This window comes from Schistocerca nitens, chromosome 8 (assembly GCF_023898315.1).
Source record: "Schistocerca nitens isolate TAMUIC-IGC-003100 chromosome 8, iqSchNite1.1, whole genome shotgun sequence".
Taxonomy (NCBI): domain Eukaryota; kingdom Metazoa; phylum Arthropoda; class Insecta; order Orthoptera; family Acrididae; genus Schistocerca; species Schistocerca nitens.
The window spans coordinates 440917963-440935453 of record NC_064621.1 but is presented as its reverse complement, the minus strand read 5'-3'; the positions used below and the strand labels follow the sequence as shown (position 1 = coordinate 440935453).

The window sequence follows — 17491 nt, the reverse complement described above, 5'->3', positions numbered from 1 at the left end:
AACAGTACATTTTCAGGCGGACAAACTTTCGAAATTACAGTACTTACAATTTTCAACAACAGATGGCGCTGCAAGTGATGTGAAAGATATAGACGACAACGCAGTCTGTGGGTGCGCCATTCTGTACGTCGTCTTTCTGCTGTAAGCGTGTGCTGTTCACAACGTGCAAGTGTGCTGTAGACAACATGGTTTATTCCTTAGAACAGAGGATTTTTCTGGTGTTGGAATTCCACCGCCTAGAACACAGTGTTGTTGCAACAAGACGAAGTTTTCAACAGAGGTTTAATGTAACCAAAGGACCGAAAAGCGATACAATAAAGGATCTGTTTGAAAAATTTCAACGGACTGGGAATGTGACGGATGAACGTGCTGGAAAGGTAGGGCGACCGCGTAGGGCAACCACAGAGGGCAACGCGCAGCTAGTGCAGCAGGTGATCCAACAGCGGCCTCGGGTTTCCGTTCGCCGTGTTGCACCTGCGGTCCAAATGACGCCAACGTCCACGTATCGTCTCATGCGCCAGAGTTTATACCTCTATCCATACAAAATTCAAACGCGGCAACCCCTCAGCGCCGCTACCATTGCTGCACGAGAGACATTCGCTAACGATATAGTGCACAGGATTGATGACGGCGATATGCATGTGGGCAGCATTTGGTTTACTGACGAAGCTTATTTTTACCTGGATGGCTTCGTCAATAAACAGAACTGGCGCATATGGGGAACCAAAAAGCCCCATGTTGCAGTCCCATCGTCCCTGCATCCTCAAAAAGTACTGGTCTGGGCCGCCATTTCTTCCAAAGGAATCATTGGCCCATTTTTCAGATCCAAAACGATTACTGCATCACGCTATCTGGACATTCTTCGTGAATTTGTGGCGGTACAAACTGTCTTAGACAACACTGCGAACACCTCGTGGTTTATGCAAGATGGTGCCCGGCCACATCGCACGGCCGACGTCTTTAATTTCCTGAATGAATATTTCGATGATCGTGTGATTGCTTTGGGCTATCCGAAACATACAGGAGGCGGCGAGGATTGGCCTCCCTATTCGCCAGGCATGAACCCCTGTGACTTCTTTCTGTGGGGACACTTGAAAGACCAGGTGTACCGCCAGAATCCAGAAACAATTGAACAGCTGAAGCAGTACATCTCATCTGCATGTGAAGCCATTCCGCCAGACACGTTGTCAAAGGTTTCGGGTAATTTCATTCAGAGACTACGCCATATTATTGCTACGCATGGTGGATATGTGGAAAATATCGTACTATAGAGTTTCCCAGACCGAAGCGCCATCTGTTGTTGACAATTGTAACTACTGTAATTTCGAAAGTTTGTCTGCCTGAAAATGTACTGTTGTCCCAAGCATATTGCAACAAACGGTGTATTTCTATCGCTGCTCGTTTAGTTTGTATTGCCGTTTCAAATATACCGGTCATTTTTGAAACACCCTGTATTTGTGGAAGTACATATCCTTCAGTGTGCAATAAATATGAACTATGCCATGCATCAAGAAATTCAATAAAAGGAAATTCCTTGGTAACCAGTTCACAAACAAAGCAAGCCACATTGTTGAAAGTAACCTACATATCAGTTCTTCAGCGAAGATACTCCCACATGGCACGTCTCCTGGTGATTCAAATTTTTGTGTTAACAATGACACTGTTTGTAGTGGATTTGTTGTTGTTCATGTGGACATCTTATCTTCTTTGATAAAGGAAGAGGCAAAGTATAAACAATGTGATTGTGTAGATTGTCTGGAAATAACTGGACAACAAAGTAGCAGGAAGGTAGCGTCAAAATTGGTTCTTCTGTGTAGATCCTGCAATAAATCTACTTCGAAAATGACTTCAAACGTTGTGCATAATTCATATGATGTGAATTTGAAGTTAGTGTATCCAATGCATGCAGCAGGAAAAGGAAAAAAGGCTGCTCAAACATTTTGTGGTTTGATGGGCTGTCCTCCTCCTCCTCCTCCTCCTCCTCCCCCCAGTAGGTTCAGCAAGCACATAAAAATACTTTTAGGTGCCTTGACGGTTGTGTCTAAAGCATCTATGAAACTTGCAGTAGAAGAAACTGTAAATATTAGTGGAACCAGGGGCATTGCTGTTGCACTTGATGGGACATGGCAACATCGAGGACATCATTCCTTGAATGGTGTTGTAAGTGCTACTTCTCTGCAGAATGGAAAAGTTGTTGATTTTGAGTGCTTGTCTAAGTACTGCCGCACCCACCATGGTAACACTGACGGACATATTGAACATCATGTTCTAAGAATTATGATTGTTACAGTGGAGGTATGGAGTGTGATGGAGCTCTAAAAATATTTCAGAGGTCAGTGCACATTTATAACGTTAGATATACGAACTACCTAGGCGATGGGGACTCTAAAGCTTTCAATAAAATTAATGAGTTCATTGTTTATGGTGATACCTTGGTAACAAAACTGGAGTGTTGTGGACATGTGCAAAAAGAGGATGGGTGCTAGATTGAGGAAGCTACAAAGAGAAATGAAAGGAAAGTTGCTATCAGTTGGAAAACCTCTGTCTGGCTGAGGCAGATTGACAGAAACTGAAACAGACCTCCTTCAGAGTTATTATGGACTGTCCATTAGATGAACTGCACCTCTGAATGACGTTACAGCAATGAGAAAAGCTGTATGGGCCACCTACTTTCATAAGTTGTCCACAGATGACCATCCTGTTCACAGATTTTGCCCTAAAGGAGAAGATTCTTGGTGTGGTTACCAAAAATCAAAAGAAAATGGTCAAATATACCAGTATAAGCATTCTCTTCCTGAGCTTGTTATGAATGTAATAAAACCAATTTTTAGAGACATGAGTGACCCTGTTTTGCCTAGTAAATGTCTTCATGGAGGCATTCAGTAGACAAATGAAAGTTTCAACCATTCCATAAGGGAAAGATTACCGAAGAATGTTTTTGTAGGATTAAATACATTAAAAGTTGGTGTCCTAGATGCAGTGATTGTTTCAATGATGGAATGATAGGAAGGTTGGAAGCCTTGAGAAATTTAGGCACAAAATGTGGCTCTAATGTGGAAGATCTATTGCTTGCATGTGACAGACAACAGGTGCATGAAGCTGAAAGATTCACTCTTCAAGTTACCAAAGAAGCAAGAAGTGCTAAAAGGAATGCCAAGAGGAAGTTTGAAGATGAAGAAATGCTGCAGGATGAAGACTATGCTTCAGGAATGTTCCGAGGCAAAGTTTAACATATCTTCATTCACAATTTCCCACAAGAAGTATTTTTCAGATTTCAGGTACAAATATTTCCTAAAGTTTATAAAGCATTGCTCTAATTTTTTCTGTAACTTGCAAATATTCCATACTTATGTACGAGGGCGGTTCAGAAAGTAACCTCCGATTGGTCACAGTGTGGGTTGTGGGGGGAGTAGCGACGCCATCTGTGCGTTCACGCACTCAACAGGTCAGTCGGCATCAAGCCGTGGTCGAGTGAACGTCGTACCTGTGCTAGTTTAGTTTTTGTGGCAGTTTGAAATGTGTGCTGCAATAGAAAACCCCGCCAAATGTGAAGTGCGTGCTGTCATAAGGTTTTTTACAGCCAAAGGATATTCTGCAGCAGCTATTCATCGTGAGCTTTGTGCCGTGTACGGACCAAGAGTTATGAGTGAAGGAGTTGTCCGTGAATGGGTACGTTTATTTAAAAGTGGACGAGAAAACGTTCATGATGAAGAGAGGAGTGGTAGACCATCATTGGTGACTGACGAACTCGTTCAGACAGTTGATGCAAAAGTTCGTGAAAATCGATGTTTCTCAATGTCGGAGTTGTCTACTGGTTTTCCACAGATTTCTAAGACTCTCTTGTACGAGATAGTGACAGCAAGATTGGGTTACCGTAAGTTCTGTGCACGATGGGTGCCCAAAATTCTTACCGACCACCACAAAACTCAAAGAATGGCCTCTGCATTAGACTTTCTGTCACATTATGAGGACGAAGGAGAACCATTGTTAAACAGAATCGTGACCGGTGACGAAACCTGGATTAAGTACGTGAACCCTGAGACAAAAGAACAATCAAAGATGTGGGCACATTCAAATTCGCCTACCAAACCAAGAAAAGCCTCGCAAGATTTTTCTGCCAGAAAACTGATGGCAACGGTGTTTTGGGATGCCAAAGGGGTGTTGTTGGTTGAATTCATGGAACGTGGTACGACCATTAATCAAGACGTGTACTGTGAAACAATAAAAAAGTTACGACGGGCTATACAGAACAAACGCCGTGGTATGCTGACTTCCGGTATCGTTTTTTTGCACGATAACGCCCGTCCTCACTCTGCTCGCAGAACAACGGCCCTTCTTGAGTCCTTCAAAGTGGGACGTTATCAACCATCCACCTTACAGCCCAGACCTGGCGCCAAGTGATTATCACCTCTTCATGCATTTGAAGAAATGGCTCGGGTCACAGCGGTCTGATGACGACGAAGAGCTCAAAGATGCGGTCACAGGCTGGCTCCAGGCACAAGCGGGTGATTTTTATGCAGAAGGAATTTCAAAGCTTGTGAAGAGATACGATAAGTGCCTCAATCGCTATGGAGACTATGTAGAAAAATAGTGCAAATATGTAGTTGTAAGATGTATATATTAAAATATTTTTATTTAACTTGGTGTATTTTTTTAAATCAACCGGAGGTTACTTTCTGAACGGCCCTCGTAGTAGATGTACGCTTTATTGCAGAATCAACTACATTATAGAAAAAATAACATTTTTAGGAAAAAAAAGTATAAAAATTAAAAGGTAAGATGTGATTTTTTTATCCTTGCAATATACATAATAGGTGGAAATAAATAGGTCTAGTACCTCAGCCATCATGTCATGTGTATCTGGTAAAAATTTGGTCTCCTTCAAATGTATAACATAGGATTAAATGGTACCTCAATTTGAGGGAACATTTTGGAAAAAAAAATTTCATCAATGTCTTTGTAATTTTTTTTTAATAACCCCAAACAGGTTCAAAAATATTCAAAATACTTCTAATTTGTTTAGAAAGTGTGCTGCATTACCTGATATCAACAAAAAAATCTGTAAAACACATACATTATAAACAGTGTCTGAAGGAAATAGGTGTTGACTTTACATAATATTGAGCCGGAAAAGTGCCCTGTATCCTTAAAGAAAAGACTTCCAACAACAAGTGGGCTCTGATCCAAGAGCTCTTTTATTGCTCAATACTAAGATAATCATCTCTGATTGCAGTATTGTAATGATAAATGTATTTAATCATTGTGCTACTTTCTAGGTTCTTTTCTATGGATGTAATTGTCTTTAGAATAGACACAGAAAACACAGTTAGCAAATTATACTTACTGAACTATTCCCTGCTAGATTTACATTTATTTGAATTACCCAGTATTCTAACTGCTAGCTTCTATAGACTGTTTGGACTTAAGGATTGACTGCTGCCATGGAAATACTAGGGAGTGGAGGCCCATATGGGAGGCAAGGACTGCATTTTGCCAATCCCATAAGACCTGCCTAGCTGCAGCAACCACTTGAAGTTGCCGAACCTTGATACCACCACCACAAAACTTATTGCTTGCACTATGCTACAGTTTCAGTCTGCTCACTGACCTGTGTGACCACTGTACTCTGTGACTTTGTTCATTTTCGTTTTTGTAACTGTAGGATTTTATTTGTTTTTACCACTATTTGTTGTACGGTTCTGTACAATGTCAGTAGGAAGTCTGTCAAAAATTTAGAGTAGATAAGATCTCTTGGCCAGGGGATTGCCACATGAGGGCAGTCAAGGGTTTGCATGTTACATGAAAAACTTAATAGTGACCCGCTGCTCACCGTTAACAATGTAATCGATAGAACTGCTACAGTTTTGATACATAAACAAAAACACTGCTGTGAACGCTGACAAAGAAAAACGTTTGAGAATGAAAAGTGTATTACCAACACATGAGGGGCAGTCAAATAAAAATCGAACACCTGCCACAACAGGACCATGGAATCATTGCATTGAAAACTAATCATCGTACGAGTTAAGATATTTATCCCACTGAGGAATGAAATGATCAATTCCTGTCTCATAGAACGAGTCCAGCTGCTGACAGATGCACATTCGCTCTCATTCTTAGACTTCCTTGTCCAACTGAAACCAACATCACAACTTTTTTCTCGGGTTGTCAAATATGTGAAAATCACACTGTGAAAGACCTGGTCTGTACAGAGGATGCTGTAGTGTTTCCAAACCAAATTGCTGAAGCATAGTCTTTGCCCAATTGGCAGCACAGGTGCGGGTGTTATTGTGCAACAGGATGATTCTGTCTGACAGCATGCCAACAGCCCAAGGGTAAACGACAAAGCCAACAGTGGATAAATCCCACACCTCCCTTGCCAAAGAAATCAAAAGCTGAAACTTTCTGGCAGATTAAAACTGTGTGCCAGACCAAACTCGAACCCGAGACCTTTGCCTTTAGCGGGCAAGTGCTCTACCAACTGAGCTACCCAAGCACTACTCACGCCCCATTCTCACAGCTTTACTTCCGCCAGTACCTCGTCTCCTACCTTCCAAACTTTACAGAAGCTCTACTGCAAACCATGCAGGACTAGCACTCCTGAAAGAAAGGATATTGCGCAGACATGGCTTAGCCACAGCCTAGGGGATGTTTCCAGAATGAGATTGTCACTCTGCAGCGGAGTGTGCGCTGATATGAAACTTCCTGGCAGATTAAAACTGTGCGCCGGATCGAGACTCGAACCCAGGACCTTTGCCTTTCGCAGGCAAGTGCTCTACCACTTGCCTGTATGTTATTTATTGACATATAGGGCTACCAATTTTTTCTGTGTACAAAGTCTTCTAATATAATATTTTGCACTGTCGGGTGTACCACTGGAAAGTGAATTGGAAAAATACACACACACACACACACACACACACACACACACAGACAGAGAGAGAGAGAGAGAGAGAGAGAGAGAGAGAGAGAGAGATCCCTATGTGGCAAATGTACAAAAGTAATCTTGTAGCAATATATCATCTGTGTGCAGAACTCATGATTATAGGAAAACACAATTTTACATTCTTGTTGTATTCTTATCCCAAAATGAATCCAATCACAAATAAAAAATACAGCTACAAATGAAAATAATGTTCAATGTCACATGTCAATTTGACCACTGTCACTGTTTTACGTTTATAAAAAAAGTCCCTCTTTTCTAATGTTAACATGCTGGCTGTTCCACATGTTACTGTATTTGCAGGTGTAAAACAGTTGAAATACCTAACTAGTGGCAGGCAGTGATATACATTGGTCAGTAAAATTTACCCTTCTTCCACCATCTTGAGAACAATCTGACATTGTCTGTTAAGCTAGCTAGCTCTCTCTCTCTCTCTCTCTCTCTCTCTCTCTCTCTCTCTCTCTCTCTGTGTGTGTGTGTGTGTGTGTGTGTGTGTGTGTGTGTGTGTGTGTTTTCAATTCACTTTCCAGTGGTACACCCAACAGTACAAAATATTATATCAGAAGACTTTGTACACAGAAAAAATTGGTAGCCCTATATGTCAATAAATAACATACAGCCACATATGTCCTAACGTTATCCCTAGGAGTTTACAAGTAACTTTTATGTTTTGGCTTGGGGACAGCTGCAAGTATGTACACACCTTTTAGTAAAAATAATGATAATACAAACAAAGTATGATGTTCTCAGATTTACTGACAAACAATTGCTTTTGAATGGCAAGTGGCAACAGATGTGCCAGCATTGAGAGTAAAATGCAAGGATGTGAGAAATGAGAAGAAACAATACTTATAAGAACTTTGTGAGACTTTGTGACATGTAAATGCACAATCAGCAACATGGAAAGGAAACACACTAGCTAGGCTTGACATTCTTTGGTTTGAATTCAGTACTTGCAGGTATACACACATTGTTATTCCCAACATATATTAGGGCTCCAATATGAAGGCAGTAGTAATTATCAAATTTTTATTTAACTACTTTCATTCTAATGCGGTAAGTATTGTGAAGCTGTAAATCTTCTTACTGTAACAACTCACAATTAAGCTCTTGGGTTATGATAACTTTTTCTGTTATTAAATGCATGTTATCCTTACTTGACGGCACCAAAGAGATTTTCAGCCATGGGTTTTATCAAGCAATCCACAGCAGCACAATTACTTGCGACGAAGCAAGGTGCTTCTTTGGGATCATCACGAAAATATCCAATATGGAACAGTTTCTTTTCATCTCCTTTAATTACTGTCTGTAATTAAATAAAAGCAAGTTTAATGGGTGGCAAAAATATAATCAACTGGAATAATTAGTTACTTTTAAATTATTACTGAATAGTTACCACCACCATTACTGGATTCTCCATTCTGTCAATAAAGAATGCAAAACTCACGTACTATGCTTAAAAAATAAAACACTTCAAGAATAAGGCAAAAATTATTTGGAGCATCAAAAACAAGCCAAACTTGTTATTCAAATGAAACTGAGTGTCTGGAAAACAGCTCAGGCAGAAATGGTGACACTTTCAAATCATTTGCTACCAGTTCAATTTTTACTTCCTTATAATGCCTACAAGCACTGCACCCAATAATGAACAACCAAATACATATGCACTAAATCTCTTGTGCAGACACTGCCTGTATCACCAATGGACAGTAGTTTTAAAAATACAATTCCTAAGGAAACTACAGAATTCAGTAGCCAGTGCCACTGGCTATGATGGTGTTTCTAGCAGAAAATTAAAACCTTGTTCTGTCTTGATAGAATTACCCTTAACTTATCTTTGCAAATCAGGCAGTGACTTGGGGTATTTCCTGAAAGACCTAAATAGATTCTACTAACACCCAATGACGAAACTGGAGAACTGAACTACCTGTAATTACAAACCTATATCACTCCCAGCCTTGTCAGAAGTGTTGGAGGAGGTACCTTACAACTGAGCAGACTTGTTAACTGCCTCTCACTTTGGTTTCTGTACAGGATCCTCCACGCAGAAAACAATACAAGATCCTATGAATGGAGTATCAGCATAGCTAAACAAGAAAAATTATCCGGTTGATATATTCTGTGGAGCACAAAATTCTACTTAGCACACTTAGACTTCCTTCCCACTACCTTAAATGCTTTTTGTAGCAGATAATAAAAACCTGTTTCAACTAAACTGTGATACGCACATTTGCAGTACAATATACAAAAATAATATTCATGTAGACTGCCTTCTTGTTGATGGTTCAGTATGGAACTATGAACTATGCTGGTAAGACATTCAATAACTTACCCTCTAACATAGAGCAAGAATTTGGGAACCACCACCAGTTCAAAAGAAAATTAAAAACACACCTCATTACAGACTCTTTCTACTAAAGATCTGAATACCTAGTGCAAGGAAAGCTCTGTTAACTTTATGGGAAGTAGTAGTGTCTATTATAAAGCTGCACGACAAGTAATAATGTAATAGAAGTAGGACTCAGTACTTTTAGACGTAAAAAACTATATTATGCGAAAAACATCATTGTAATCAAGCAAATATTAAGCTACTAACATGAGTTAAACAGCGCCTATATAGTGAAACTGAGGAGGTAGCAGCTTTTTTTTGAAGAAGCAGTCTCTTTACAGCGTATGTAATATTAAGTAGGACACTGATAATTTTTGTTAATGCAGTACATAGATTTAAGTCTTTATAATGTGTCTGTCTCATGCCAGCTCATTGTACAGCCCTTGGTGTGGTTGGTTGGTTTGTGGGATTGAAGAGACCAGACTGCTACAGTCATCAGTCCCTTTTCCAAAACTTCAAACACCCACACAGAATAAAAATGAACAATGGAGGTGACAACAGACGACACAGGACAAGAAAGACTTAGACAGAGACCAGACAAAAGGAATTAAAATCACACAGAGTGTGACAGTGGTTGGCCGACCATAGAGACAAAAAAGGAAAAGCCAACCACCTAGAAACACACTAAAAAAAAGTACCCAGTCTAAAATCGTAGGCCAAAGGCCAGACTCAAAACAAAAAAATGACAAACACTCAGATTAAGTGATAAAATCCCCCTGCCCAAATAATACGCAGAACTAAGCCTGCCATGGCAGTGTCATCTGTTAAAAGGGCAGGCAGCGTATCAGGCAGCACAAACGTCTGCCTGATCACAGCTAAAAGGGGACAGGCCAACAAAATGTGGACCACTGTCAAAGCGGATACGCAGCGATATAGAGGTGGGTCCTCACAGCGCAATAAGTGGCTGTGCGTCATCTGCGTGTGCCCAATGTGCAGTCGGCAGAGGACAACAGACTCCTTGCGAGAGACCCACAAGGAGGAGCGCCATGCACTGGTAGCCTCCTTGATGGCCCGAAGTTTGTTTGGTGAAGGCAGGGTGCGCCATTCTTCACCCCAGGTGCGAAGGACAGTCTGCCGCAAAACTGCCCTGAGGTCACTCTCCGAAGGCCCAATCGATAAGGCTGGTGCACTGAAAGCCTGTTTGACCAGCATGTCAACACGTTCATTGCCCGGGATGCCGACATGACCAGGGATCCACACAAAGACCACAGAGTGGCCGCAATGGGCAAGAGTTTGGAGGGACCCCCGGATAGCCATCACCAGACGAGAGTGAGGGAAACACTGGTCGAAGCTCGTAAACCGCTCAGGGAGTCGTTACAGATAACGAAGGACTCACCTGAGCAGAAGCGGATATACTCTAGGGCACGAGAGATGGTGACCAACTCAGCAGTGAAAACGCTGCAGCCAGCCGGCAATGAGTGTTGTTCGCAATGGTCCCCTAGAGTGAGAGCATAATCGATACGACCAGCAGCTATCGAACCGTCAGTGTAGACAACGCCAGAGCCCTGATACGTGGCAAGGATGGAAAGAAAGCGGCGGCGGAAGGCCTCAGGAGGGACCAAGTCTTTTGAGCCCTGTGCCAATTCGAACCGCAGGCATGGCCAGAGCACACACCACAGGGGTGTATGCAGAGGGGCCCAGAAAAGAGGTGGAAGAGGAAAACCTCTAGCCCAGAGAGAAGCTCTCTGATGCGAACCGCGATCATACAACCCAACCGGGGCCGACATTCTGGGAGATGGACAACAGACTGAGGGAACAGGAGATGGTAGTTGGGATGCCCAGGCAAGCTATAAATGTGTGTAGCATAAGTGGCCAGTAGACGTTGGCGCCGTAACCGCAGTGGAGGGACACCTGCCTCCACAAGTATGCTGTTCACAGGGCTGGTCCGGAAAGCTCCAGTGGCAATGGCTCTGAGCACTATGGGACTCAACATCTTAGGTCATAAGTCCCCTAGAACTTAGAACTACTTAAACCTAACTAACCTAAGGACATCACACACACCCATGCCCGAGGCAGGATTCGAACCTGCGACCGTAGCAGTCCCCGCGGTTCCGGACTGCAGCGCCAGAACCGCTAGGCCACCGCGGCCGGCTCCAGTGGCAAGTCGGATCCCACCACTGAGGATAGGGTCCAGCACCTGCAATGCGGAAGGGGATGCTGAACCATAAGCCAGGCTACCATAATCCAGACAGGACTGAATTAACACCTGATAGAGCCATAAGAGGGTAGACCGGTCGGCACCCCAGCCGGTGTGGCTCAAGCAATGCAGAGCATTAAGATGCCGCCAACACATCTGTTTAAGCTGCCGAATAAGAGGGAGCCAAGTCAACCGGGAATCAAAAACCACATCCAAAAACTGACGTGTCTCCACCACAGCAAGAGGTTCACCGTCAAGATAAAGCCGTGACTCAGGGCGAACAGTGCGTCGCCGGCAGAAATGCATAACGCAGGTCTCGGCACCCGAAAACTGGAAGTCATGCGCGAGGGCCCAAGACTGCGCCTTGCAGATAGCGCCCTGCAGCTGATGTTCAGCAGCTGCAATGCCAATGGAGCTATAGTAGAGGCAGAAGTCATCAGCATACAAGGAAGCTGAGACAGACGTTCCCACCGCCGCAGCGAACCCATTAATTGCAATTAAAAACAGGCAGACACTGAACACAGATCCCTGCGATACCCGTTCTCCTGAACTCGGGGGGAACTATGGGAGGCCGTAACTTGCACGTGGAAGGTACAATGCGACAGAAAATTTTCATATGAAAATCGGCAGCGGACCCCGAAGACCCCAACTGTGGAGGATAGAGAGGATGTGATGTCGCCAGTCATATTGTATGCCTTCCGCATGTCAAAAAAGACAGCGACGAGGTGCTGATGGCAGGCAAAGGCTGTACGGATGGCAGACTCCAGGCTCACCAGATTATCGGCGGCAGAGCTGCCTTTACGGAACCCACCCTGAGACAGAGCCAGAAGGCCCCAAGACTCAAGTACCCAACTCAACCGCCGGCTCACCAAGCGTTCGAACAACTTGCAAAGAATGTTGGTGAGGCTAATGGGGCGGTAGCTGTCCACCTCCAGTGGGTTCTTGGCAGGTTTCAAAACAGGGATTACGATGCTTTCCCGCCATTGTGACGGGAAGTCACCCTCAACCCAGATATGGTTGTAAAGGTCAAGGAGGCGTCGCTGGCAGTCTGCCGAGAGGTGTTTGAGCACCTGACAGTGGATGCGATCTGGCCTTGGAGCCGTATCAGGGCAAGTGGCTGGGGCACTTTGGGATTCCCACTCACTGAACGGAACATTGCAGGATTCAGGGTGGCGCAAGTGAAATGAAAGGCTCTGACGTTCCAACCGCTCTTTCAGGGAGCAGAAGGCCAGTGGGTAATTTGCAGAAGTCGAACTCAGAGCAAAATGCTCTGCTAAGCGGTTTGCAATTATGCCGGAGTCAGTACCAACTGCTCCCTTCAGTGAGAGCGCAGGGACTCTGACAGGGGTCTGATAGCCATAGAGGTGCCTAATCTTGGCCCAAACCCACGACGGAGAGATATGGAGACCAATGCTGGAGACATACCTTTCCCAGCACTCCTGCTTGTGTTGGCGAATGACGCGGCGGGCCTGCACACAGAGCCCTTTAAAGGCGATGAGGTGTTCTAATGAGGGATGTCGCTTGTGACGCTGGAGCGCCGGCCGGCGATCTTTAATCGCCTCAGCGATCTCAGGTGACCACCAAGGTACAGTCCTCCGCCGAGAGGACCCAGAAGAACAGGGAATGGCAGATTCTGCAGCAGTAACGATGACGGTGGTGACCGAGTTAACCACTGCATCAAGGGCGTCATTGGAAAGAGGCTTAATAGTGGCAATGGAGGAGAAAAAGTCCCAGTCAGCCCTATTCATAGCCCACCTGCAAGGGCACCCAGAAGAGTGATGCTGTAGCAGTGACAGAAAGATCGGAAAGTGGTCACTACCACACAAGTCGTCATGCGCACTCCATTGGACAGTGGACAGACGGTAAGAGGCTAGGGCTGCAGACCGAAAGGTCGATGGCCGAGTACGTGCCATGCGCAACACTGAAATGTGTGCAGGCACCATCATTTAAAAGGGAAAGGTTGAGCTGTGCCAATACTTGCTCAACGTTACTGCCTCAGCCTGTTGCCACTGCTCCACCCCACAGAGGGTTATGGGCGTGTAAGTTGCCCAGTAACAGAAAAGGTGGCGGCAACTGGGCTATCAGCGCAGCCAGGACATGCTGCGGGACATCACCATCTGGTGGAAGATACAGACTGCAGACAGTAACAGCCTGTGGCGTCCACACCCGAACACCGACAGCCTCTGAAGGTGTTTGTAGAGGGACAGACTCGTTGTGAAGGGAGTGAAGGACATAGATGCAGACACCATCAGAGACTCTTTCTTAAGCTGCCCGGTTCCTCTAACAACCCCGATAGCCACGGAGGGCAGGGGTGCGCATTGCTGGAAACCAAGTTTCTTTAAGAGCAATGCAGGGGAAAGGGTGAAGGCTGAGAAGTTGTCGGAGCTCAGCAAGATGGTGGAAGGAACCGCTGCAGTTCCACTGGAGAATGACATTATCCATGGCCGAGAAAGGCGTGAAGGGACTTGGGAGGCAGATTACGCCTCCTAGTCACCTGCTGCCACCGATTGAGTACCTGTGCAACTGCAAGCCATTGCGTCTGAGGGACCGGTGAGATCCAGGCCCTCAGCAGACGCCAGAATCTCCACCTCATCCTCAGATGCAGAGCTTGAAGGTTGCGGTGGGGTGGGTGCCACCGTGAGTTCCTTGGGCTTAGATGTCTTCTTCTTGGATTTCTCACGCTGCTCCTTGGGTTTCACTGGCTGGCAGGGCTTCACCGATTCAGTCTCCGGGACGGAGGAGGATCGCAAAGCCCTACGACCAGCTGCTTGTGGGCACTTATGCCACTGTCGGGTGTCATCCTTCCCGCTTGTGGAAACCTGGGAAGGGGACCCAAGGGACCTCTTGTGAGTGAGAGTAGCCGAAGAAGTTGGACGCTTCTCCGGCTTGGAAGTGGGAACGGACGTCGCCGATGGGTGGGGAGTGTTGCTCCCAAGGTAGGCGGCGCAGGAGCAACAGGGTGGGTAGTGCCCCCCATGGGCAAGGGGGCATGTGGAGTTGTACGGCTCAGCGATCTGGCTGGAATTCGCTGAAATGACGCGGCTAGCATGGTTGTTGTAGCAGCGGCGTATGAAGATGTCATTCGCACGGGATGTAGTCAGTCATATTTCCTCTTAGCCTCCGTATAGGTCAGTTGGTCCAGGGTCTTATATTCCATGATTTTTCGCTCTTTCTGTAAGATCCTGCAGTCTGGCAAGCAAGGTGAACGATGCTCTCCACAGTTGACACAGATGGGAGGTGGGGCACATGGAGTATTGGGATGTGAAGCGTGTCCGCAATCTCGACATGTGAGGCTGGAAGTACAGCGGGAAGATGTATGGCCGAACTTCCAGCACTTAAAGCACCGCATCAGAGGAGGGATATAGGGCTTGACGTCACATCGGTAGACCGTCACCTTGTTCTCCGGTAATGTATCACCCTCGAAGGCCAAGATGAAGGCACCGGTAGCAATCTGATTATCCTTCGGACCCTGATGAACTCGCCGGACAAAATGAACACCTCGATGCTCTAAATTGGCGTGCAGCGCGTCATCAGACTGCAAAAGAAGGTCCCTATGGAAAATAATACCCTGGACCATATTTAGACTCTTATGGGGTGTGATGGTAACAGAAACATACCCCAACTTGTCACAAGCATGTAACCTTCGTGACTGGGCAGAGGACGCCGTTTTCATCAATACTGACCCAGAGCACATTTTGGACAAGCCCCCCCACCTCCCCAAACTTGTCCTCTAAATGCTCTACGAAGAACTGAGGCTTTGTGGAGATGAAAGACTCCCCATTAGCTCTCGTACAAACTACGAACCAGGGAAAATAACTGTCACTGCCATCCTGAGACTTACGCTCCTCCCACGGTGTGGCCAGGGAGGGGAATGATGCCCCAGGATGATACGCATCTACTCCTTGGCATACGTGGGGAGTTAATGGTGCAGGCATCAGCAGAGCGATCCCTGTGTTGTCAGGGGGCTACAACCAACAGGGTACATGGCGGCCCCACCACAACGCACTGGCTACCATGCTGGATATTAGGTGCAAAGATGTCCATGGTCGTCATCAGCACAAAAAGCAACACTGCGTAGTCATAGTGGTAATCGCACCCAGGAACATATCCTCGCCCAAGAGATGGAAAACGAGCGGGACAGCATTGCGACAACAAGAAAGCCGGATAAAGTTCTCAATGCACGAAGGATACAATGCACCATGTAAGGGGGCCCTTCCCCAATTGGCTCGCTCTTCGGAAGAATTTGGAAAGATGAAGGTCAAACCCAAAAGGGGATCATCACATAAGGCCGAAACTTTTGAGACTCCTTTTAGTCGCCTCTTACGACAGGCAGGACTACCGCAGGCCTATTCCTACCCCCGAACCCGCAGGGGGACCCTTGGCAATGCATTGGAAGAGCTGTTATTTGTACTCAGGTGATTCATTTGAAAAGGTGTCTGACATGATTATGACTTCATGATGGGAATTAACAGACTCTGAATGTTGAATGATAGTTGGAGCTAGACACATGGGACATTCTATTTTGTAAACCATTAGGGAATTCAATATTCTAATATCCATAGTGTCTAGAGTGCGCCAAGAATACTAAATTTTAGGCATTACCTCTCATCACAACAATGCAGTGGCCGATGGCTTTCACTTTACGACTGCGAGCAGCGGCATTTGTGTAAAGTTGTCAGTGTTAACAGACAAGCAATGAACTGGGTCCTCTGGTGCAATGGAACTGGTCATAGGCTGGAAATTGTTATTTCAGCTAACTGGAGACCATTTGCAGCAATAAGGTTTTTTTTTCCATTCCAGGCAATTCTCAGCAGTGGATATATGTTTAAAAAAAACTCATGACTTGGATCACATCCTTCATGATGGCTACAGTACATGAGCATGTACCTGATATGAAAAGATATATCCTCCATTGCCAGACATTGTCCTCAACGATGTTCCATGTATTCCATGAGCTGCACTGCATTAACTGGATTTTATAAGTACTAACGGTTTCGTCCATAAGCCAAAATCTGGTACCTAACACCACAGCATTCTAGTTTGTAGAAAAACATTAGGACAACACAAATTGGTGCCTAGAAATTACATAATAATATACTTACGAAAATCACTTGAAACATTTCATTTGTCATGAATATTGAAACAAAAAGCAATGAATGTATAACTTGCTGATGATGTAGATGACACATACAAGATTCATTATTCTGTAAACGTACAGTACAAGTACAAAAGAGTGAAGAAGTAGGGTACTGGAATTGCTGAACCTGTGGTAATTAGATCAACAAACCATAGTTATCTCCCAAGTATTGCTAAAATACAATTGGTTTTCAGTTATCTGACACTGCTCACTGCTCATAATTTTGATGTCTTACAATGTAAAAAAATAAAAGCTGAAGAGGGGAAACAAAATTCGTGTACAGTTTGAATCGCACTGCATTAGAGCTTGGTTATTTTCCAGTGTGTGATAACACAGAAACACACATGATGTGATGTAGAATGCCACAAAAATATCAATCGAATAGTGCTCGTGTGCAGCAAGAAAATGCCAAACATGTTTACCACCCAAGTCAAGATGTGTAAGAAGTACTGGTGTCGAGGCAAGTCTTCAGTGACGAAGAAACTAAACAATGTGAGTGCAACAGTGTGTCCACTAAGCATAGTCTCCACATGTCCTAACACCTCGGATGGACATCCCAGCACCATGCCAAATGAAGTTTGCCTTCTGCACCTTTGTCCATAAGTTGGCACCTGGTCTTTTTGGATGGCTACAGTCCAAGTGGGTTCCAGGAATGGACAGCAATGTGATCAGCATTGTAAAATGCTGAAGAAGGAACACTGTGCCAGATAGAGGAAAGAAGCGATGCAAGCAATATGAATCTGTGTTTATGCATTGCCAGCACCTTGAGCCATATAAACAGCAAAAGTGTCCCAATCCATTCACACATTCTGAAAGCTCATGGAATACATGGAAGATTGTTGAGGACAATGTCTGGCAATGGAGGGTGTTTCTTCACATTAGGTA

General features: G+C 44.7%; 1 protein-coding gene across 1 annotated transcript in view; it reads right to left on the bottom strand.

The window, feature by feature from the left end:
* The window catches only part of LOC126199385 (histone PARylation factor 1), a 107102-nt gene that overhangs the window by 34368 nt on the left and 55243 nt on the right, over nucleotides 1–17491 (bottom strand). Inside the window, exon 5 of the mRNA XM_049936304.1 lies at nucleotides 8101–8249. Within this exon, the coding sequence (XP_049792261.1) occupies nucleotides 8101–8249 (149 nt within the window). The remainder of the gene's footprint in view (nucleotides 1–8100; nucleotides 8250–17491) is intronic.